General features: G+C 39.0%; 1 protein-coding gene across 1 annotated transcript in view; it reads right to left on the bottom strand.

The window, feature by feature from the left end:
* Nucleotides 1-21,602, bottom strand: part of DCN (decorin) — a 41,384-nt gene extending 19,782 nt beyond the window's left edge. Inside the window, exons 1-3 of the mRNA XM_075080669.1 lie at nucleotides 21,113-21,602; nucleotides 16,766-16,998; nucleotides 1-113 (exon numbers count right to left, since the gene is read on the bottom strand). Of these exons, the coding sequence (XP_074936770.1) occupies nucleotides 1-113; nucleotides 16,766-16,970 (318 nt within the window). The 5' untranslated portion in view covers nucleotides 16,971-16,998; nucleotides 21,113-21,602. The remainder of the gene's footprint in view (nucleotides 114-16,765; nucleotides 16,999-21,112) is intronic.
* Nucleotides 21,603-25,285: the final 3,683 nt, after the last annotated feature.

Here is a 25,285-nt window from a genome sequence, read left to right as displayed (position 1 = left end):
ATGAAGATTCTTCAAGTTCTTGAAATCTCCTTCTTTAATTTCAGTGATTTTGTTGTTCTGTAAGTCCAGCAGGGTTGTGTCGGGAGGAAGGTCTTTTGGCACTTTTTCCAGACCTAGGGACAGTGAAAAGAATAAACAATTGACTTTGAAAGAAACTTTAAACAGGGGTCAGTACTTTTCTGAGCAGCATTTACCTTTCAGTAAACACCATTTCTAGAACTCATTTCCTGAAGAGGCTTACGAAGGCTTATCTGAAAGTATTTCTGTCTCCAGCCAGTCAAAGTGAGTTTTAGTTTGCTATGTCAAATCAAAATATATTTATTCACATTTCCATTATGCCCTTTTCTGAGAATATATCTGAGTTATAGCTTGAAGCAAAGGTTTGAGTCTGGGAAAATTATTTCTAACATGTTTGATTCCACCGAATTGTGTGAATAAAAATTGCTTTCAGGAAGAGGTATGGTATTTATTAATTTCACTGTGTGTTAGCTTTTGTGGACAGAGAACATTTCCTGCTATTTAAAAGGTAGTAGGCTTTTTTGAAAGAAGTACGATAGTTAATTATAATCATTCCCAGAAAAAATACTCTTTGTTTGACAGTAACTGAATAACTTGCAGTAAGGTCCACCTTAAAAAAAAACCCAATCCACCTCCCCCTTTTTCTTTCATCTGAAACTATGTCCAAGTTTTCTGGAGAACAAATCTCTTGGTTTCACTACAACTGCCAAAAGAACATCAGACAGTTTAAATTAAAGACTCTCTTTGGGACTATTTTCTGAATAGCTGATATGTAAGTCCGATGAAGTCATGGAAATGAAATTATTTAGTGTTAAATAACACTTGCTTTACCCAGCTTTCCTTTCATACTGTGACTTGGAATAGAGAAAAACTTTTATAGTCATTCTGATTTACCACAAAATTAAAATGTTCTTTCCTAACTATGTTTCTTTTTTTAAAAAAAAAAAAAACAAAACAGAATGTGAAATGCTAAATTAATGATTGGTGGGGAAAATTTATAGATGCTAATAAAGTCTCTATATGGGCATCTAACAGAAGTGGACTTCTCCGGACAGAACAGTCTTGTTACCAGTAAAGGTTTTAACAAATATTTATGAAACTGTATTTGAACTCTCCAGGGAAAGATCTCCATGCAACTATTGCCAGTGTCCCCCCAGTATGATGGTGGACTGCATGATATTGTTCTCAGATGAAAGATATATACCTTTATATATTATCTTTTTAAACCTATATAATTTTATCTCAAGCATGTCATTGCAAACACAGTGAGATATGCTTGCCCAGGGATAAGATATGCTTTGCCCACAAAGGTTGTAGAGTCTCCCTCCTTGGAGATACACAAAAGCTGACTGGACACAGCCTTAAGCAACCTGATCTAGCTGACCTTGCTTTAGCAGGGGTGGTGGACTAAACAGTCTCAAGAGGTTACCTTCAAACTCAGCAATTCTGTGATTCTGTTATGTTTAACACTCATCACAAATGTATTTTCACACCTCGGATGTAAGTTTCTCTGTCAAAATCCAAGGCTAAGCAAAACCTCTCCTCTTTCAATCCTTTTCAGAATGTATATATGTATGTGGAGTAAACAAATGGTTGGCTCTTATTTGAAAGGATTATGGCAACCATGACAAGAAGTACATGTTTGGTACTATATTTAATCCTTTTAACCTACATAAAGAGCACCATTCTATAGTTACTCCTGTAAAACTTTACCATAATCTCTAGAGAGGCCGCAGTGATGTGTACTGGAGCTTTTTACTACAATTAGTGATGCACTAAGAATTCATTATAGATTTGGCCATATTCTTAAAAATATCTGCATGCAAGTGAGGCCTCCAATTTTTTTCTAGTTATCTAGAGTTGGGTGCAGGAGACCTAAACTTTTGAAAAGTGTTTGCTTCTTTTAATCTTACTTTTAAATTCATAATATTAGTATGTATAGAACATATTCTGTTGTCCTACCATTACAAAATTTTGGTTTCCGAATTTAAAAGACGTCCTAGCCACTCTTTCAAATATATTTTCCCACCCATAAGTTCTCTAACATTAGCTAAAAATAATTATTAAAATATTTGGATTTGATATTTATTAAAACTGAGTACAACATAGATTAACCTGGTTGAGTTTTAATTACACCAGCATCCAAAAGTTTTAAACAGCACAATCATCCAGCCTGGGATGAATTAGCCAAAGCTCACACCTCATCCTGTTTACCTTACTGATATTCAGTGCATGAATATATGATACAGATTAAGATTCTTCATATTACTAAAATAACCTTTCCTCATTTAGTTGTGGACTTCATTTTTACTGAAGGCAGCTGCAAAACCCTCATTACTTTCTGAAGTGTAGGACTAGAATTCCAAATATATAAAAATGTGATACCGTATAATTTGTATGTTGGTTGTCTTTGGACAGTTTCTGTCCTCAGCAGACAGGAATGATGTCAGCAACTAAAAATTCTTTCCCAAAAAGCACTACTTTTTCAAGATCATAATTTTTTTATAAGAAGTTCTTACAGCCGAGCAACTTCTATAGCATTTTTCACATATAAATTAAAAAAAAAAAAGGTTTAATTATTTGTGTTCAAAGCAGTATTACTATGATCTGTTTGTCAGTACGTTTATATTAGTACAGTGGTATCTGTAAATAAGTGCTTATGGCAGAAACTAGGGCACATGAGAGCTATACAGCTGTCCTTTATGTGTTGCTCTTGGAACATACTTTGTAAGAACACTTGGGCTGCCACTGAAGGGATAATTTGCCAGAGACTAAACTTCAAAATAAATTTCCAGCTGTACATTTCAAGCTTCACATCAGCTTCTAAAAGCTCAAGTGTTATCCCTGAATAAGGTAGAACTGATCATTTCTCAGACCAATGAAGTTAAACTTTAAATGTTTCGTATTATAATGTTAAGACAAATGTAGTAATCAAATATCCATTTGTGAAAAGTGATTTATAAAAGTTTCCTATCTTGTACTAGAAACTAGAAGGACGTACAATACAATAATTAGCTTTGCGCGTAAAGAATATAATTGCCATCCCTTAAAGTGTTAAACTTGTTTTATTACCTAGCTCATGCATATTCTGTTATGCATACCCTGAAGCTGGTCTTAAAAATGTTTCAGGAAACTGCTATAGAAATTATGTTTGATTTTTTTTTCTTGACTTGTCTGAGTTTTGAAGAGCAAAGCATAGAGGAGTACAGGATGTACCCCAGGTGCTGGAGAGACATTGCATTATCATTAAGAGTTTAGTACACCCTACAACTGAAAGCTACATCAACTGGAGCTCTCCAGTGGAGGAAGAGTTTATAAATGGGTGGATCTGGACAATGCCTTGTAAAATCAGCAGCTAAATAATTCAGGACTAAACCGTGTTTGAGGTGTGGAATGAATCCAAGTGTTTCACCACCTGTCACATCTACATTGGCTTCAAGATCTGTGCTTCAGCTTGCAGGTCCAGGTCTCTAGGGCCTGTCTCTAGGACAGATGTATCTCCAGATAGATACATGTAGGAGGAGCATTGATGTAGTGCAAACTAGTCCTTGTGCTGGAGATTCCCTGCCTGGAGAGCAAACCTTCAAACCTTTCTGGTCAGGACAGGTCAATAGACAGCCAGTTCAGATGAATGGGGGAGCCTGAACTAACATGACAGCATGACAGAATTTGAACCAAATAGGGAAAATGTAATCCCACTAGAAGCTGAAATGGCTCTTGGCTCCTGAAATAGAATTACTGTTTCCCAGGAGGATTTTTTTGATTCTTCTGTCTGGGAGAGTGAGAAATTTAGAGGGGAACTGTGGGCTGTCCTTACTACTCATTTCTGAGAAACTCAAGTGATGCCCATGTACTTCTGAAGCCATGTTGTACAGTATGACTACATGTCCACCTACAAATGCCTTCCAGTGAAATGTATGTAATATCAACTGAAGGGGAACCGGTCTTGGAAAATGTCCATTGAGTCACCCCTCAATCATTTTAAGAATAGCTTAACACAAGTATTCCAGCTCTTGGCTGTGATTTTTTATACATTAAAGCCTGCTTCTTAAAAAGCCATACAAAAATCTCTTATAACAGTCTGATTTTTTATGAGAATAATCAGTGCTACAGAGCTTGGTATTCAGTTCCCTGGAAATATTTCAAGCCTCTGGTTCCTAAGATTAACTTATAACTGAATAAAGATTTAGACTCTTCTGCCTTTCCCACTGTATGTTAAAATGAAACTACATATGTCTTAATTTTGTTTGAATAAAATTAAGTCCGTTATTATTTAAATTGGTAAATACATTTTAAAAAATCTACTTATGCACAAATAAGTAGAAATGGTATAGGCTCACCCTTCCAAAATCTTTGTTTACACTGAAATTAAGAGCCTAAAGATTCTGGAAATATAAGGGATTTAATAAACCAGTTCATGTATCCTTAGTCATAAAGACCATTTTGATTTGCACTAAAATATTTCCCTGGGAGAAGTTGTGACTTCCTTATAGAAGATGAACGGCCATTAGTTCCTGCAGCACAGGTCAGATCTGTATTATTCTCTGCAGATTTCTATAAGTGGAAATTTTCTTCTGTTCTACATTATCAACCTGTAACATTCAACTATTCTCACCAGTGTACCCGTGTATGTCTAAAAATATAGGCATATGAAAACACATAAAGAAAAGAATATGCGATAGAACTACAAAATAGAAAAAAAAAGTAAGTAAGCTTGAAAGATTTCCTTCTGTTAGTCAGGATCAGCAGAACTTTTACTATCCCTGGCAGAAGTTTTCCTAACTTTTTCTTGTACTAGTTGCTACACCACGGATTTTTGAAGTAACAATCAAAATGTATTAATCAAAAACCAGCAGAGCTGGATCATCAACGGATTTCTTTCATGCAGGCAACAAGGGTCCACACTCACTTTTGGAAGCACTGAAAGGCTCATCTACAGTCACCTAGAAGATGTTTGGTGGGGAGAGGTTAACAGGGACAGGAATCCCTCCTTAGCGGGAGGATGGAGAAGAAGGTGACTTTGCAGAAATCAGGCTTGTCTCTGTGGGATCCTGTCTATGTGGGGTGTAGTTTTTTCCCCCTAATTTCTTAAGCAAATTACAGTGCCTGGCTGTTTAAGGTGTGATTGCCTCATCTCCTGGAGAGGATAGAAGTCTGATGGGTCTGGAGCTTTTATGAGACCAGAAATTAGGCAGAGAAGAAACAAGGCTGGTACAATTCAGCCCTTATCTGGCCCCTGAGAGAGCAGCAATAGGTGGCTAGCCATCTCCTGTGTAGCGCTGCAGCAGCCCAACTTGCATATGCAGCCATTTAGCCAGCCAAACAGGTGTAGGAGATGTAGCAAGGATTTGGGAATAGTGTGAGGGCTAAGGAGGGTTAGGGGTTTTGATATGCAAGACAGGCTTTATTACTTTTGCAGCTGAAGGAATAACCTGTTTAGCTACAGGAGCTGTGAGCAAGTGGCCATGGAATTGTTTAACCCACAAAAGGAGAAGGGTGGCTTTTGAACACTCCTCGCTATGAAGGGGTTTCAGTCCACTGCTCCAGTTTCTCAGAAATGAGAGCCACAAGTTAGTCTGCAACTTGGCACGGAGCCACATTGCTGCTGAAGCCATACGACTATGCAGAAAAGGAATGCAAGATTTATGGGGCCAGCAAGGGAGACTAAACAAATGAGAGTCTGAGTCTGTAGCCCAGAGATGAGGACACTTCCCTGAGAATTGCATCCTTGCAACACTGAGACCACATATTCAAAATAACAAATATGTGAACAGTGCAAATTATAAACAACTTTAACAACGCAACGGAGCTTGTGGTTTGATTTTGTTTGTTTGTTTGTGGTATTTTGGGTTTTTTTTCCCTCCTCCTATCCATTTAAAACAAGCAGGGATGGGTCTTGTTCCTCTGGATAAACCTTCCCTTCCCCAGCTGGAGAGAAGGGGCCAAAAGGCAGAGAGACATCTGAGTGCTGTAGCTCAGATACATGTGTTATTACATTGCAACACTCACAATTATTATCACAGGGGCCATAAAATGGGGCTCTTTTCAAGACTCCTCACAAACAGCTGCTGCCAGCTGAGGAATTTGGGCTGAGCTACATATAATTCCCAACCGTGATCATCAGCGGCTGCTCTCCCGGTGGAGGCAGCCTCTCCAGCAGCTGCCTGCGCTGCCTGTGCACATTGCTGTGTGCTCTCCCTGCTCCCAGCCCAGCTCTGCCACATCCCACTGACAGGCAGCAAACCTCCCGGGAGTGAATGCCATTAGTAATGCCCTGAGAGGACTCTGGGCTCATTCAGCTCAGAGGACTGCAAATGAGGCAAACAGCAAGCTTAGGGGATCAGGATACTTAGTCACGGGAAAATAACAGGACTCAGGGACTGCTTTCTAGAAGGATGGCAAGGACCTTAACACAGCTTTGAATGCTTTGACTTAGAAAAGTTCACTGATGCTTTCCCAGGCTATGTGCTTAAGTATTTACTGGAAATTTGTTCTCTATTGTGTGGCATTTGCAAATGGGAGTAATTTCATTATTTGCATCCTACCATTCATAAAATAAGAAACAATTGTCTTCCTCTCCAGAGGAGTATTTGCAGCCTCCTTCTCTCTCCCACTTTCAGAGTAAAAGTTTGTTCTCCACCTTCCCCTCACTTGCTATGAAACCAGCAGTAACATTTTTTTTCTAAGAGATATAAAAAAGCGGTGTTCATTGGAATGCATGAGACTTAAAATACATCTTCCTAAAAGTAATTCACAATCATTTTTCAGACTTTTTTTTTCTGCTTTTCAGTCTATAAGACTCATCTTCCATTAAGATCCATTTTGGACTGATTTTTATCACAGATTATTATTTTTGCATACCTCTGCCCATTCCCATAGGAAAGAACAAGAAAATTAACTCCATCTCCTGCTGAGGTGGCCTCTCACAAAGGTAGACCTACTGATATGTTACTACACTGGGGTTTTTTTCCAAACATTTACGACCTTGCTTCCCAGAATAGAGTGAGGAACACAAAAATAGAAACAAATTCAAATGTTATGATCAAATGCATAATTCTCCGTTATGATAGTACTAGTAATTATAAAGGCCCCAGCAAAGGTTTAAAAATGAATGCATTGCTTTAACTGCTCTTTTCCATTTCCACCCACTCTGTGTAGTGAACACATATTTCAAAGTATAACGGATATTGCAAGCTACAGATGTTATGAATTATTTTCCAGTGCTAGTCACATTTTTGGTACAGATAGTTTCAGCCTCCTGGCTCCACAGGCTAATACCTAAGAGTAATGATATATTCTTGAAACTAAAAATCAAGCAACTTCTATTTTTGTGTTCTTTCTAATTAACTTTTAATGTCAAAGGTCTGGAAGGTATATACGTTCTCAAGAAGCACTGAAGTATTTTAGAAAGGCAGAAAATTGTTCTGAAATAATCACAAAATTTCAGTGATTAAGACATTAAGTTAAAAAAAATCAAATATTATGAGTTTTCTGCACTTCTAGAATTGCCAGCTTTACATTCCCCACTGTCATGGTTACAGACATAAAACATCCCATCAGAGAACCGCAACTGTCCTATGTGATTCATGCAATCTGCCAGCACCATGTGCATAATGGCTTTAGACAAAGTGAATGCAGTACAGATGTACTATCTATGAGTACTCATGCATTAAGGTGAAACATTTATTTCTTACTAGTATTTTACAGTAGTCAGAAGAGAGCACTTCAGTGACTCAGAAAAGTGAGCATTATCTAACAAATTACATTTTGAATGATCCTTTGGAGTAATATAATTTGATGTTTTCCTAGTTCGCAGTTTAAGCAGCAGGCAGCAGATGACAATTTAAGGATAGCTCCCTCAATATTTACTTTGGGATTTACCAGAATTAGCACTAACATAATGTAGTAGCCATAAAGAGTCATTTGGGGAGGATCTTCTCTGGTTTCAAGTAAACCTACCCCTTCCTGTTCTGACCACATGGTCATTGCACAGCCCTAGTTTTATTATGACCTGAGGGCAGAGATACGTTCCTGGTTATTTCAGGTACTTCTAAACATAACATGGCCACTTTTCAGAAATGCTGTAGGATTGTTTTCAATCTACTTTCATGTGAGCAAACAATGGAAGGAGCTGCTGTGACTGTTTCTGAACATAGTGAATAACATTTAGATAAATGCTGAGAGAGAATTTTCTGGCTGAAACAAGGAGTCTGCAGACCAGTTAGTGCCCTCTTTCTAGTAGATGGTGTTGTATATATCCTTGTAACTCTTAGATATTTTTGCTTTGTTATTTATTTTGCTAGTCTTTTAGTGATAGACCTTCCCCAGGTCAGCTATCACTCTATCAGTCATCTCCAGCCCAGATGATGTAAACTCTCTGCCACAGAGTGAAGGCAGAGAGTTTGACTTCTTCCTCTTCTTATCTTAAAGGAGATAGAATAAGTTTTGCCCCCGAACCCTGAAAACAGTAACATTTTCATTCAATTCTGATCTTAAGTTCCCTCTTCCTTTTTCCTTTCCTGAGTCTGAAATTTTCTATTCATCTCCTTTCTTAACCATTTCTGTTATAGCTTCCCTTGAAAAAGCAAGATTTTCCCTTTTATGTTCATACTATCCGTTCTTTTCTTTACATTTTCTGGGCTACTGCTACTATACAAACTTTATTAGCACTCTTCACCTTTCCTTTCCCATTCTTACTTCCAAGTGGCAAAGGACCAGTATAATCTTCCCAATTTGAAGCTGTGGAAATCAAAGCTGAAGACCTGCTTGAACTTATTGAAAAAAATGGCATCAGGGCTGAATGATAATATAGTTTTTTAGTCCTGTTTGATTAACTCACTTATGCTTTTGCTCCTACACCTCTTAGGTAGACATATTCACCAGAGAGTTTGGTTATTGCACCACTACAAACATTCTTCTTCCATGTCACCCTAAAATACAAATTCATTCAAAGCCTATTTACTTTCTGAGGCCTACACTGGAGCAGTAGAAAGGAAAACATGCAGTCCAGCATAGAAACTGAGGTTGTCCTAGGCTTTCACATTTTAGGTGGTGCAGGAGGTGCAGGAAGAAACTGGTTCTGGGATGACCTATTGCACATTTCTATTGAGCTGATGATGTATTACAGAATCAGACTGTAGCCCCATTTACACTTGCATATGTTTTAAAAGCTGTAGCATTTCTATAAATAATCTGTTCATTTGTTGTTTTGCCATTAAATCCCTAAGGTTGCCATTAAATTAAGTGGGCAGAAAATGTTTCTTGTTTTCACTGCTTTTTAAAATATGCATATTTACTGCATTTCTTTTCTTATTCAAATTAAAACTGCAAGCATCCTCTCCTTAACAGATTTTTGTAGCGACTCAAGGCACTTCAAATAGATCCCAGGAAACAAAAACAAAGCTGGTATGGGATGCTTTCCTGGGTGCCCTTTCACTTAAGAGCATGCACTTAGAGAGCACACAAATTCTTTAAATACTGCTTTTCACCTTTTTCATTCCTTATTGACTGCCTAAGAAGTTTGCAGTAGAGTTGCCTATATAGTAAATGTAACCCTGCTAACAACAGGGTCATCTGTACAGAGCTGTTTGAGTCCCATAATCGGTCCCATAAGTTGAAAACCACAACTCAACACTCCCCCCCCCCCAAAAGAAACCTGTGCAAGCATGGTCCTTGGTCTTAAGGTCCTTTTGTGTCCATATTCATTGTTCCCATCTCTTTCGTTGCACGGAAGCCAATGACCAAGTTCTACTCCATCTTTCTACTTTGCTTTCATAGTGCAAAGGACAATAATGTTCTGCGTGAATGAGTCCTTAAATATAATACAACCAAAGAGACCTAGAATTCCAGCATTTTTCAATATTGTTTGTCAGGGCAGGCATGTAAAGCAGGACAAATAAATTTAAAGAAAATAAATTGCAATGCATTTTGAAGGATATATTCTTAGATTTGAACTTTAGGAAAAGATAAAAGTATATTCAGAAAAATACTCTTTTTCTGTAACCTGTTTGTCTCCCTTTGGCCCACTTCCTCCTTTTAATCACATGGCAGATCCAGGACATAGACCAGTGAGGCCAAAGTTGATAAGGCGAAGACAATCCCAAATCTAGGTTAGAGAGAGGAGTTTTGAAAATCTGTTTAAAGGTAAAATCTTTTCTAAGTACCATGGTAACTGGACTCTGCAAGCAGTGTTTTCATGAGCAGCTAGAGGCTAGTATTGACAGCTCCTTGCTGTTATCACTGGTGGCTTCACATAGGACCCAAATTCCCAGGTCTCCTCCCTGTTGGCAGTGGGTTCTCAGTGAACATTGGGAAGGAACCTTTGGACTATCTTGTTCTTCCTAAAGACTTGGCTGGGAACCTTTCACAGTTGAATAGCACAGGCTTTATGTTGAGAAAGCACAGATAGTTTTTAAATAGTTACGTGTCTTACCAAGTAATACACCCTATAAATGTGTTAGGAACATAATACACATACTACGGATGTCCATAACACTAATAGGTGTCAGCAGTGATTATTTAGTATGTTTTAAGCACTGTTATCACCTGCTATGACTTATAATAATTGACTCACATTTTACCAGCTATCTATTAGCTATTTATTTGTGCATTGGAAAATTTTAGAAACGAACCCTTGTCACAGTGCAAACCAGAAAACAGTCACTTCTTGTATCACTTGGACTTAGTAGTCAGGATTTCTATTCCTGCCACTAGGCTTTCTTAAATGGCATTTCCTAGTCTGAAGCAAGCAAACAAAACTAAAAAATAAAAATAAAAATTAAAAAACCAACACACAGACTTGGTAACTGTTACCTTGGAGTAAGCAGCTAATAAAGAAGGTATGTATTTAGAGTGGATTAATTTTCACCAAAAATCATGTTTATCAACTGGAACTGAACATCAGCAATTCAGGTTGCGATGCAATAAGGCCTGTCTTTCACTGTTACACTGGCAAAAGCTAATGACTTTTTGTTAATAAAAACCAGCCTACATCCAGGCCAATATATATCTTTTTTTCTTGACAACTTTTCAAAGGTGTTTTCTAATTAATTATTGGGTTCTTGACTTAATAGTTTTTCTGGATGTACTGAGTACAGGGGTTTAATTCATGCTTTCTTTAACTTCCAAGGCATCCCCAAAAATTGTATCTAAGCAGAATATATATATAAAAAAATTAATAATCAATGGCAAATTTATTACAAAATAATGCTGGTAACCCAAATTTATTTTTTCCGTGCTTTAATTTTATCACACATAGCTTCATTAATCTGAAAGTAAGTTGTATGACCTCAAGCGGTCATTAAGAGCCTGTGCTGGCAGTTCAGTTCTCCAAGAGTGATGTATCCTTTCTGTCACTGACATCCACCTTAGACAGGCTGCACTGCCCCACGGGGCAGCTGCCTAACTCTCCCCATGACTGTGAAAGGAGGCCAGATGACTCTCAGAGAGCTAACACCACCTGGGATCACTCTCATGTTACAGATAATACCTGTAATACTTCATATAGATCCTCCAGGCTGATCTCTAACGTGTTCGAGTATTACAATTCACCCAGTTAGGATGTGGAAAGTCCAAAGATTTGTGTTTGATGACAGCATAAGATATGCTTGGCTGAAGAATGTTGTCCAAAAAGGCATTTAGTCTTCAGTTTTAAGGCCATGGTGTTGTGATGCACAGGTTACTCTTAGTATAAGTGACAACATACGTTCCCAAATTTCACGATACCATTTTTATTGATAATATTTTTGTTAAATGATCCACTTCCATGAAGTCAGGGGATTTCATGACAGTCTCAGCTTCTATTAAACATAAAAGGAGTAAGTCTCTAGTCCTTATTGTTAGAAGGAAGAAATACATGAAACATGGAATAACTTGTCCTAAAGGCTCAGCAATTACAATGTAAATTAAGGAAAAAATTTTTCTTTACAAATTATATTTGCGAATGACTGGCCATTTAAGGATCCATGCTTTTTCTTAATACATCTTTAGAAGCCTGTAAGATTTAAAAATTATAGTTTTGAAAGATTGGTAAACATTCAAATAATGGCAGGGATTCTAAAGCTAAGACACAATAGTAAGTAATCCTATCTGTTTTCTTGAACTCATAAAATGACTGAGACTGATCACCAGTGAAGTACATAATATTTTTAAGAAGATTTTATGTTGACAACAGAAATTCAAATCAAGGTATATCCAAAAGGAAGTAATTTCCTTTATAATGAGAGATGAGGTTCCCAAATGGAGTCATGATTGGAAAACGGGTGTTCAGATGTTTCTGGGAGATTTTATACAATGAGATAAATCATCTTTTGTCAACAAATAAATTAGCCGTTGTCACATTACCATGGTTCAGATATTGAAGAGCCATCACTTAATACAGTTTAGAACGTATGTGTTCAGATAAACTGCCTCATGTTACCAGATCCCCGGAATAATGCTTTACATATCTGTGAGCTTTTCACCCACTGATCCCAAAGTGCTTTTCAAACACGTATTCCAACACCCATACTGAGCTTTAATATTCCCTTCTTTACTTTACAGCTGGAGAAACCCTGCATTTCTGAGCTGGGAGTAAAATTCCAATTTCAACTGTAATACTGCTCGAACTTTGACTACTGACATCCATCTCTTGCACACTTTTTGGAGACCACAAAACCTCCACGGATGCTCACAGCAAGAGGGCTGGAGGCACCCCCTTACGTCCTGTGAAGTCTCCAAGGACGGTGATCTCATTGCATACTGCAGAGCACAGACACTGCTCACTTCATAAGGGGCTGCCAGACCTATCTGAAGGTGAATTAAAGCTGTGACCACCACCTCTGCACATGCTTATGGAGCATTCTGCATCCACTGCAAGGCTGAGTAATCACACATGCATCCTCCTGCCTACCAGGGCACTCTGGGAAGAACATTTTCTTGAGACTCCCTTTGGGAGGATGAGACTTTTAATGGAATGGTTAATCCTTGCTAGGGCTTTTACAAGGCATGTTTGACTGGCCAGCCTGACTTCACACCTCCCCTGTATTTATTATTTTAAAACAGAAGAGTTGCCTCTGATCGGCTATATCAGTTACTCCCTGCCTGTAGCACCTGCTAATAAGGATGTCTGTGATTTCTAGGGAAAGTCTGGCTATAGCATACTAGTGCCTTATACCAAGGCATGATTAAAAAGTGAACCTGTGGCTCCCTTTTAGTAACAGGAGGCAGATTCAGAAAAAGCAGCACTTTTATAAAGATAGTACAATGACCCTCCTTGATGAGGTCCTTGAGTTTGTTGCACAAAGATAATACATCTCATGTAAGGATGGGGGTCTGCTCTCAATCTGTCAGTAACCACAGCTCAGAAAGAATTTTTCTTTGGGGTGTGAGAAGACAGCATTCTCCTTCCTGCTAACTCAGCTCTTGGCTTGGAGGCAAAATAAATTAATTCAAAAGTATGTGCTTAGAAAGATGTGACTGAAGCTTAAAAGTACAGGAATGCAAAAATTCAGCTGACGAGTGTAATTGGACTACTGGGCATTTTTTTCACTGTTTTTTTTTATTGAATTTGGATTTTATTATTATTATTATTCCTCTCCTGTGAGGACAGGCTGAGAGAGTTGGGGTTGTTCAGCCTGGAGAAGAGAAGGCTGCAGGGAAACCTTATTGCAGCCTCCCAGTACTTGAAGGGGGATTACAGGAAGGATGGGGGCAACCTCTTTAGCAAGGCCTGTTGTGACAGGACAAGGGGTAGTGGTTTTAAACGAAGGGAGGGTAGATTTAGACAGCATATAAGAAAAAAATTTTTTACAATGAGGGTGGTGAAACACTGGAACAGGTTGCCCAGAGAGGTGGTAGATGCCCCATCCCTAGAAACATTCAAAGTCAGGTTGTTCAGAGCCCTGTCCAACCTGATCTAGTTGAAGATGTCCTGACTCACCACAGAGGGGTCAGACTAGATGACCTCTAAAGGTCCCTTCCAACCCAAACCGTTCTCTGATTCTATGATTATTCCCATCCAGTGCTCAGGAGACAAGGGACAAACCTAGACCCTGGATGCAATAGTTCTCCTGTGTCAGGCAGTTGGCTTTTTCCTTACGAAGCAAGAGTTTGCAAATAGCAAATGCCCCTTTGGGCACAAAAAGAAGCATTCTGAGGAAGAGGAGACCTCTCCATAAGTAGCCCATGCTAGGGTCCGTCAGCTGCCTTGCTCTCACACGCTTTCTGCACTCAGAGGCTCATGGCTGCAGAAAGCCCTCCTTCCACACCAAAGAGTGAGTGGAAGAAAGGATCCTGATCCAGATTTCAACTTTCCTTTGTGGGACCTGATTTAGTAAGCTCCTAATATATCCCTGAAAGGAGTCTTGTTATTGCCTGCAGTTTTTCTTCAATTAGTGCCCATGGGACTAGATGACTACGTTTGATAATTTTGGGGGAGGGAGGTAACTAATTTGGTTGGGTTGGAAATGCCCGGAGCTGAAGGGAAAGGCGGGCCAGGAGCAGTGGTTAGCAGGGAGGTGGAACTGTCATTGGCGATTTCATGGCTCCCGTGTGCACATTGCCTTCCTGATTGCTGTGCCCCAAGCACCCTTCATCCCACAGCCCAGGAGCATGCTAGGTCGTCCTGGCAGGACCTCCATAGTTTGCCACAAAATTTTGAGCTCTTGGGGCTAGCTCCCAGCTATCCTCAAGTCAGGAGGCAAATCTGACCTTGTCTGAGTCCAAGTCCCACAGAAACAGATTCAAGGCCGGAAGAGAGGAGAGTGGAGGGCAGATTTGCCTGTGAGCAGGCAGAACACACAGCTGTCCTGGCCCTGCTTGCAGGGGCAGCCATCAGACCGGTGCCCTGGTGAGCCTCCCACTTGGGTCACAGCCCATCAGGGGCTGTCATAGCTACATGTGACAAGGATGGATGAAACTTAATGCCTAGGCTGGGGAACTCCAGATGATTATTACTTCCTTGAGCTCTGCCAGGGAAATATTATTCATTTTTCAGGGCTGCATATTTTAAGCCCAGGGAGATCTCTCTTCCTTCGTGCCCAAAGGCAGCCCAGTCACTTCAAAAGCACAATTTTTTCATTGCACTATCCACAGCATGGGGGTTTAAACCAAGCTCAAAATATGTCTCCTTACCACCGCTCTCAAAATTATCTGGGAAACACAGATCTGGGGCCTTAATTGCTGTATTTCTGAGTCTCCTTGTCAATATGGGACTCTATTAACCCAGAATAATTTGTAGGTACTGGACTATAGTGCAACCCTTGACAAACCATGTGTGTGTGAAGAACTGAATGAACATGGGAGCAAGTACAGCAACAAAGGGTCCCTGTGTGAATATCTTTACTTTTTTACCAAGGGAAAGCTCCTTAGATTCTGCAGAATTGAAGCAGACTGGAGACAAGTTCCCAGAATAACTTAAATTCCATCCACAATAGCTAGTGTAACAATAATAAAGCCTAAGACCTTCATGCATGTGGGGCAACCTCCTTCCCACTCCCTGCCCCGTGTTTGCTACTATCTGGCACCTGAATGTCTTTCAAAAGGGACAGTACCGTGAAAGCTTTATGAATGTATTACTAGGTTAGTCCATGCTCATTTGTGCAACTTGGCTTGCATCGTTCACTGGGTCTTTGCCAAACATACGCAACAGCGTAATTATGTGGCTTTCTTTACTAAATTCACAGAAGTTTCTAGGGATGTAACTAATGTTTTGCTCTCCTTTCTGTAATGATACGACACTCACCACAATGAGACCCAGGTCCTAATTGGTGGATTTGTGCCATGCTTTACAGTAATTATCAAAGCCAATGTTATAACACAGGAAAATAGCAACACCCAGTTATACAGTTAAACAGCTGAAAGAAGACCTTTTTAAAAAAATAAACTCTATAAAATCGTAAGAGAAGTTATTTGTCCACTGAATAAGATGCCTAATTTTCTTGTGAGAAAAACAAACTTTAATTGATCTTCTGCACCGCACGCTGACATAGACTAAATAATACTGGCTTAACCAAGAGCAGTCTCACTGAAGTCAGCTTCATTACTTGAGATTTCTGCATGGGAAAGTCAAATACGGTGATGGCAGGCATGGCTTCACATCCTGTTGGTCTGACTGTGCAGACAAGTACATGAGGGAGTAAGGGGAATTTGTGAGAAAGGTTCTCATGGTTTCAGCTTGAACAGTGTCTATAAAAGATATCTAATAAGGAGCTCCAAAATGTGTTCATTGTTTTGGAGTGTGTCCAAGCTCTTTCCTCCAAAAAGTTGGTTCCAGCATATATGCTTCAGGGTTGGTTATTCCATGCTCATGTATTCCAATGGAAATGGGATGATTTCTATGTTGAGGTACTAGACAGTATGATTAAGGGTGTTGGAGCTTGGACCATGCAATTTAGAACCTTTGAAAATGTTTCCATCCCTACATCTGACCTCACTGAATTTATTTAATATGCATTTGAAGGAATAGCCTTGAAACGTTATTTTCTCTGCAACAGAAATCTGTGGTCTTTCAAAGAACAAACGAAATGTACATACAAAAAATACACATTAAAAAAAAATGGAACATTCTTCTTGGTCATAACAAACATCCATCTTGTCAGAGCTTTATGGCCTACTTCATCTAGTACATTCTAGTTAACAGTAGCTGTAGCACACTTCTTTGGCAAAAAGCCAGTTACCGAGTGGCAATGTGTAGCATCCTCACCGCCTCAGCTGCAAAACCGTGGCTAGAATATAAGTATATACCCTATGAAGATAATCCTGGGCTTACCTAGGTCAGAGCACTGCACCACGCGAAGATGGCACTGGCAGCGGAAGGGACACACTGGTCCAAATCCAGATGTGACAGGATCGTCTGTTGGAGGCATATCGGCCGACCCTTCATCCTCCAGCATAAAGTCAAAGAGGCCCTGCTGGTGGAACGGCTTGGCCAAACATACTGGCAGCAGTAGGACGAAGAGAAAAGCCAGCCTCATGGCTTAGTTCATCGACTCTGGGCAGAACCTACGGATCAAAGCAGGAGATTTACAGCAAAAGTAGCAGTTTGTCATAGCTGCACAGTTCCTGCTGAAGGAGGTCCAGCACATCCACCAATTGCATAACTGTTCCTTTCAATAAATGAAAACTGATTTGTGAAAATAGGACAGTTATGTGATAGGAGTCTGGTAACTGCTTGTCAATAGACTTTTTTTTTTTTTACAAAGCAGTTTAAAGGCAACTGTAAACACATCTGTTTGCATATTTAGAGTAATATTTATTAGGAACAGGCAGCTCTGTCAACTTTGTTATGCAAAACAGTCAAAACAATAAGCCACATTTTCCATGCGTCTGTTTTCTGCCAACGTAACAGTCTATTTGATTTCATTAGCATTTGTTTCATAGAAATGAGTTTGCCCCCTGGGGATGAACCTGAGGTTCCCAAACTCACTGTAATGCAGTATTTCATGTCCCAAGAAATATTTTTTTAAAGTGCCAGTTTGCTGTGTGTTTTAAATTATAGCCTAGTAAAACCGACTGAGAAAGAGTAGGATCTAGTGACAGGGTGGAGAGAGAGGAAGACCTTTAGTTGTTTAAATGAGCTATACTTCTTTCCTAGTTTAAACAGCACAATAAAATGGAAAACAATGTTGTGTTATATTGGATATTCTTGGCTTTCTTTACAAATTTTTGGCTAGGGGATTTTATGATATAAACAACGCACCCTGAAAATCTTCTGCTTTGTACTGCATAAGCATTTTAATTGATGCTTGCAGTATTGTCAGCATACTTTCTAATGGGACTTCAGGGCCTCACTCTGCAGGCTTTCATGCTCAGGAGCAACTTTATGCAAGTGTGTGTTGCCGTAGATATTACCAAGGAAAACTGCTTAAATATGTGTTCACAGGACCTAGGCCTAAATGCATTTCAATACACTGTACATTGTGCTACCTGCATTGTTGTGAGCTGAGGAGACATTCCAAAACAGCTGTGTGCAGGTTTTGTATCAAGGCTGCATAGATCAGCTAATTTTCCAAAAAATATTTTCTTTTACTGTTCTTTTACTTTTACTATTCTTTTACTATTTATTTTATATAAGGAAGCCTATCTTTTACAAACCTTCATGGGTCTAAAAACAACCCACAAAAAAACTATGAAAAAACCTCCCTTCAAGTTGCCAAATGACAGAAAGGCAAACTTGTCATTTATTTGGGAGCCATTTGTTAAAACGGGTGGCATCATCCTCTATATAGATGTTGCTCTTTGTAATGAAAGCAAAAAGAGTCCACCTCCTTCTTCGGGTCAATAACTTCCGAAATGCCTTGTCTGGGTGCTAGCTGGGAGAAGTTATCCAACAGTTAGGGGCGTGGTTAGGGTTAGGTTAACTCAGCTCCATACTGATTAACGGAAAGCTAAAAAGACTAGGGGAGAGGCAGAGGAGGAGGAGAACTGTCTCCCTGTCTACATTGACATATGGAACCTAGCAGGTAGATTACTAACATGGGCAAGTGCTGTTAGGTGAGAGTGGTATCCTGAGGCCTCTCTTTCTAGAATTCCACATCCAGGTACTCTAACAGGAAAGGTTAATATAAAAAAACCTAAACAAATAAAAATCACAGGCCTGGAATTAGATACAATCTATATTGTGCCTGCGTTCAATTTCCTTCATGAATTTCTACCTACAGATGCCAATAATACAATCCTTCAGAAACCTTTAGGGCTCAGTCTTGAGAGGATGAAAAGGTTACCTTATAAAATAGCTAGTGTTTTAAAACCATAGCTTACATTTCCATCATCTTCCTAGCAGGAAGATGGGTGTCTAACATCTTCAGACATCCCAAAGACTTCAAAGTGACTTCACATGGAGTACTGTTGCCTCTTTAGGAGACATAGTTGGTTTCTTAGTTGGACCTGAAAGTATTTTCTCTTCCTGTAGCAGACATATTACCTGCATGCACTGAGGGGTTTTGCAGACCCCAATATCAACTAGAGTGTCAGAGCATTTAACAGTTGTTCTGTTAGCCCAACTCAGCACTGTGCAAACTTGTGCCATGTAGCAGGGGCGGGCAGTGTCCCCATGTGGGCCATCCTCCTGTGCTCCCTCCTGCCCTGGCCCCCACTGATGCTGGGACTGTGTCCCTTCCCTAGAAGCCCCCCATGATGCATGCAGAGTACACACGGACAAGTAAGGATATCACAGCAAAGTGGTGTTAATATATGGTGATGAGTTCTTACCAGGGTTTAATCTAAAAGAAGATTTTTGAAATAATCATTATTATGTACGAATTATTGTAAAACAGCAATGAAATTTATTAATAGTCTGAAACCAGAAAACAAATTCGCTAAAGCACCACCATTCATTGTTATAAGTTGCCTTGTGAAAATGATTAATAAAATATTACCCAGTGCAAACTATTTTTCAGAATGTACATTAACATCAGTAAACATTGGGAATGCTGCACGCCAAACCTGGCATGGCACTGGCAGTCGGTACTATTTAAAGAGCTCCTCCAGCTCTTTTTTATATATTTGTGTATTTTTAAAATATTTTAAAATATTTAAAACTGCTTGTATTCCCCTCCCCAGGGTCACTGCTGAAGCACCATACATCCCAAGAATGCACAGTCAGGATCTTATGATGGAGTTAAATTACTACCCCTCAAAAAAAACCAAACCAAAAAAAAAAAAAAAACCAACCTGTAAAACAATGCAAAGGCACTTTGGAAGTGTCTTCACATTTTACTACTTTTTCACTTTAATACTGATAACTTCACTTATCTCAGTTAAACCCTGTAGTAGGCCTTTTCCTTTGGTCCCTGTTTTGTCAAAGCTATAATAAAATCAGTAAAAGCTGTGTATAAAGCAAAAATTTAGGACAATAAAGGATATCAACGTTCTAATCTGAGGACACAGCAGAGAAAATAGCAAACACAAGCTACATATTAATCAGGAAATAGGAACAGATATGTGTCTGCATGTCTTTGTATACATATTCATACTGCAGGCACACATATCTGTTCCTATTGTTTGCACTTATAAATGAGCATAAACAGAGGAAAAAATATATACTCTAGTAGTATAAAACTGTACTAGTAAGAAATGGTTACACTTCACTTACAAAAAAATAGGGGGGAAAATCTGAATTCTTAAAGGTCTGTGACACAATATTTATGTCTGCAGGACATAACTGTTTAAATTTGCTTTAATTATGTGTTTACAATGAGGAAGAATTTTCCACAAACAGAGGAAACTATACCATAGACTTGGCCACATTTCAGTTTAAAATACCACTGGAAATATGCTTCATCAGTTCACGTCACCACTGTATTGGTGGTCTTCTTGTCAGTTTACCTTAATCTTAAGTTTTAAATATTAGTTCATCTACTGTCAGAATTCTCTCAAAAATGCCACAAAAGACAAGCTAAACAATATGTGCAGTTTCAAAAAAAATATTCTACATTATCTGCTTTACCCGTTTTGTGTAATAAAGTCTAGATGTGGAAACACAGGAGTCAGAAGTTTTAAAGAGATTAAAGCTCTGTTAACAGGAGTTTCAACTCCAGTTTTCTACTATTTCATTCATAGGAACTTAAATGTGAGTCCCTTGTTTGTACACTGTAACATAGCACTTTCTAACATTACAAAGACATACGCTGAGCCCGTCCAACTAACTACAACGTATTTTTTTTAATCTGAAATTGAAATTATATTCATTAATGTTTGGAATATATATGAAGAAATCTGAATGAAAAAGAAATCACAGAGTGCAGTTTAAAACAGAAATGTAAGAACTCATGCATTTTTTACACTCACTACATCACCGATTCTAATCACTGGATTGCAAACAGAATATACTGCTGCAAAAGTTTACAGTAAGGAAAAAGAAAGGACTATAGCAGTGCTTATACAAATCAAAACAAGACACAGAACAGTCAAATAAACAGTAGGAAATCTGCACAGCCCTTGAGAATGCATTCTCGTGTTCCCAAGAAACAAAAGTGCTGGATACAAAACTTAACATTGCTAAACATTTAGTACGATATTTTCCTTGCTTCTCTTAAAGTTCAACTAGTTCTTGCCGTAGACTTGCCTGAAGTTTTATTAGTGTAGCATAGTTCAGGAGAATTACTGAAAACCGTACCTTTTAATCCAGGGATTTGCAACAGGAGCTCTCAAAGCTGAGATGTAATTAAACTAAATATTCAACCCAGGCAAAAGGCTTTGCAGGTGTGGAAAGGAGGAGGGGGTAAGTTCAGCTCAGTGACTGTCACTTGGTGGAAAACCCTCCTGCTTCTATTCCATAGCACAGTTAAAAAATAAGGTTTCTCTCAATGAACACAATCCAGGCTGACACCCACATTAGATCATATGGTAATGATATGTCTCCTGTATTGTAGCCAGAAACTTTATCAGCTCTTTTGCTTTCTTTTCCTCCTTTTCCTTTCTAATTTGCTTTATTCTTTTTTCATCTGTTTAGAATCCCAAACTACTTGTACACTATAAGACAGATGCTTAGCTGTAATTCATCTTATTTTATTTATGTCCCTACAACATATATTTAGGAAAGTTTTCTTGGTTTTAACTATTAGGTTTTTTCTGACTCATTACTGAGAAAAATGCTTGGCTGTTCCTCTTGTTTATAGTATTTGTAATTCAAGGAAATGATATGAAATTAATCTTGGAGTTAGTCAAAGTGGAGATTAATATCAGGAAAAAGGGGTAGCTTTAGGTAAAACTATTTAAACAGATATCAACCTGCCTTTGCTTATGCTGTAATCATTGTCAAACCAAGTAGTATGTAGTGTAATATACTATTATCCTGCCTAATAATAGTTTTTATGTATTTCTTCAAACTACAGCATGTTTTTGATATATATGAAAATCATGTTTTCGTTAGTTGAACGATTCTAACATTTGTGGTTAGAACTGCTTTATATAAACTTTGCTTTTTTTTTTTTTTACTGCTTTCTCACCAGGACAGCAAAGCAGAGGGGAAATTAGCTTTAACTGTTTTCTGGGGGACTGTTTTTTTGGTGTTTTGGGTTTTTTAACAGACAGTGGAGATGTTTTAAAGCATGAAAGGAAAAATGTATCTGACTCATTGTTCAGATTTACATTTTACTTTAGTAATTTGTGTTTTGAGGCAAATATTAATGTAACCTAAAATGCAGTTTCTCTATTCCTGCACAATTTTAAAAGTCTAGCAAACTGAAAGGAGAGCAAATACAATAATTACTATTTATTTAGTAATCCAAACACATTGTGAACATGTGTAGCTTCCCTGTGCTGTTAGCTGTCCTATCTAAATACTAGAGACTTGTGTCTCTGTGTTTTGACTTGTACCCTTTTATTTCTGCCCCTAGGCTAAGACCAGGTGCAAATCTGAAATTAAAGCCTGTAAAATGTGAAATTATGTTTAAAAGAAGTCTGAATTTTTAGAAATACAATAAAATCTTGACAATTTAGCTATTCTTTTCATTTAATTACAAGAAGAGCCATTAAAACAGCTCTGATAATTGTTCTTTAGTGGAAGAAAACATGGTAGAATAACTGATTACTAGTTTTGGTCAGTGTAACACAAAGGTATAATCAGACATCCTACATTACAGCTTCTTCATACAGTTCACTCTAAAAGTCAAGGGTCATTTATTCACCCCTGGTCCTTGAGCTAACTTCTTTCCCCTGCCTCTCCACTAGATTCAAGACTGCTAATGATTTTTGTTGTGACATTTTTCTACATATGATTAGTGGTGTTCCAAGCTTTCATGCTTACAACAGAGCCTTATCTTTGTCCAGAAGTGTCGCCATGAGGCTTGCTGAAATCTTGGCTGCATCTTAGTAATGTCAGTTATTTGAACCTTGGTCACCAGCTGCATCTGGTGTTTAAAAACATTTCAAAGCAAGATTTTGATGAGGAACAGGTCAGGGTGAACTTCTTGTCAGTTTGCTTCACAAAACCCATTCATATCCTTTCCCAGTGAAATTGTAATACATTTGTTCTGATATCTGTTATGGGGTTGAAAGGTGTTACAATTCAATAGCTTAGTCATCTCTCTGGAGGCACAGGAGGGGATGGACAGCCACCTCTCCTTTTTTGTGCTAGGCATTAGGAAGAGTCAAGGAAAAACATGAAGATCAAGGTGGGAACAGGTGGAGCATGGGTGCCTGTGGGTGGACTGGGGGACCTCAGTCTGCCTGCAGAGGAGCTGCTGCCCATCGAGCAAGAATTTTCCTACATTTTCTGTAATAAAGTCCATCCCAAGAAGCTCAGAGGGGAAAAGATGTTATCACCTTTAGGAATTATGAAAACACTTATTCTGCCTGTCAATACCCAGAGATAGAGGGGGTGTGTATCAGGCATCCTAGCCCTCCTGGAATGCAAGGTGGAGTATGTGAAGGACTGAGGAACTGAATGGGAGAGGACTTACGACACTAAATATTGGTGAAGTACCCTGTTAATTGTTTTGAGTCATTTGTGTCCTTTTATGGGAATGTGGGATCTTTTCTGATACAAGTATTCCATCCACTCTTTGCCCCCTGCTACGTCACTCAGAATACAAACAACTTTAAAAAAAACAAAAAAAAACCCAAAACCAAACCAAATGCAATATGAAGTCATTATATAATTTTAAGGCCCATGACCATACACACGGCCTAGCATCGATAAGCTCTCCTTTGTCTGACCTACTTTGACTATAGCTTAGTCAGTATTAAAAAAAAAAATTATGATTAGAACAATCTCGGTTTCTATATGATTTTATTACTCCGATTTAACAAACTTATAGGGCTACATGCTGCTCCAAATACTGATTCCCAGAAAGTTACAGGCAACTGAATGTTATTGTTATTTATATAACAGTCTTTTTATTAAATTTTGATGGATAGCATCTGCTTCATTTGCTCACAGCTTATTTTGTGGACCTTTCAAAGGGCAGTGGTGGGAGAGAAGACAGGAAGCCTGCCTGCCTGCTGTTGTTGAGTGCTCTGCCTGGGCCCAGTGAAATCTCTGCAGGAAGGAGATGAGCAGCTGTCCTGAAAGGAGCAAACATACCCTGGGGGAAGAGCTCTTGGAGCATGGGGCTGGGCTGGGAGAGAGGCATGTCCAGCAGGGGCCCAGCACTGCCAGCACAGGTTGCAGACTCCTCAGAATGGGGAGCCAACATATCTCCCCCTGGGGGTGGAAAGAAAGGCTTTCTTTTAGGAAGCCTGGGGAAAAAAATTGGGTAGCATTTATTGCAATCCAGAACGTTAATGGGATAAAACAAAGCAGGAGGACAGGATCTGTCCTGCACGAACAGGGTAGCACAGAGATTCAGGTTCTTCCTCGTTCTAAGTTTCCACTACAGAAAAAGGCACTTTCTTGGGCTGTCGTCTAATAGATCCCAGCTTTGATGATCAAAGACTGGTTAGCATTGTTGTGGTTGTTGTGGTAAGGAAGACGGGCAGGCAAATCTGCCTCACAGTCCTCGTAAACCAGCTAGGTAAGTGCCAACCCCCATCAGGAAGGGATGAAACCAGATCCCCTGTTTGACTGCCTCTCAGGGGCCCTCTCCGCTTCCTCTATCTTTATTCTCATGCCTGGGATTTGCTAGCTCCCTAGCACGGCATCCTCCACATTCTCTAGTACACTAATGCCTGTTTCTACTCTCCTTTCTACATGATTCATAATAATTTCTTCCAATCACCTGTAGTAAACTGTTCTTTACCATAGCAATGAAGTTCCTCTACTAAAAATGTGAGTAAATATTGACCCAAGCTTAGTAAACTCTGATCCAGGTAAATATTGACCCAGGCACAGCCTGACAAGGTAGCTAAAGAGACAGAAATGTAATTTCTGGATATTCTGAGTATCAAAGTTTCCTTCAGTGCTCTGTGATCTCAGAAACAATAGTCCTGAACTTCTTGACATTTCTACAGGTCAAAAAGACCAATGTATCAGATTTTGGATGTGTGCTACCAGTAGCATTATTTTTCTGTGGCTGTGAAAGCACTTCTTGTATAACTGTTTGAACAAAATGCAACCAAACTTCAAAAGAGAGACCCCTCTTTTTGGAGGCATAGTCTCTGCCATCACTGTCTGCCTTCCCTTCTCTCCTTTTCCCACTCTGCAAGGCCATATACTGTCACACCCTCACAGGCATGTCCCTGCTGTCTTCTGAATGGAGTCTGCAGGATTTACAGGTCAGCCTAGGAAACAAATTCAAAATCCTCAGCTGAAGTATGCAACATGTGATCATGTCCTTTACTTTGGTCTCTTTTCTTTGGAAATGCCCATCTGTTCCTGTACTAGACACCGGCTTTCCTTTCTGCTGGC

The sequence above is a fragment of the Phalacrocorax aristotelis genome, chromosome 1, assembly GCF_949628215.1.
Source record: "Phalacrocorax aristotelis chromosome 1, bGulAri2.1, whole genome shotgun sequence".
NCBI classification, from domain to species: Eukaryota; Metazoa; Chordata; class Aves; order Suliformes; family Phalacrocoracidae; genus Phalacrocorax; species Phalacrocorax aristotelis.
Note: the sequence above shows the minus strand (reverse complement) of the source record. Positions and strands in the feature narration are given on the sequence as shown.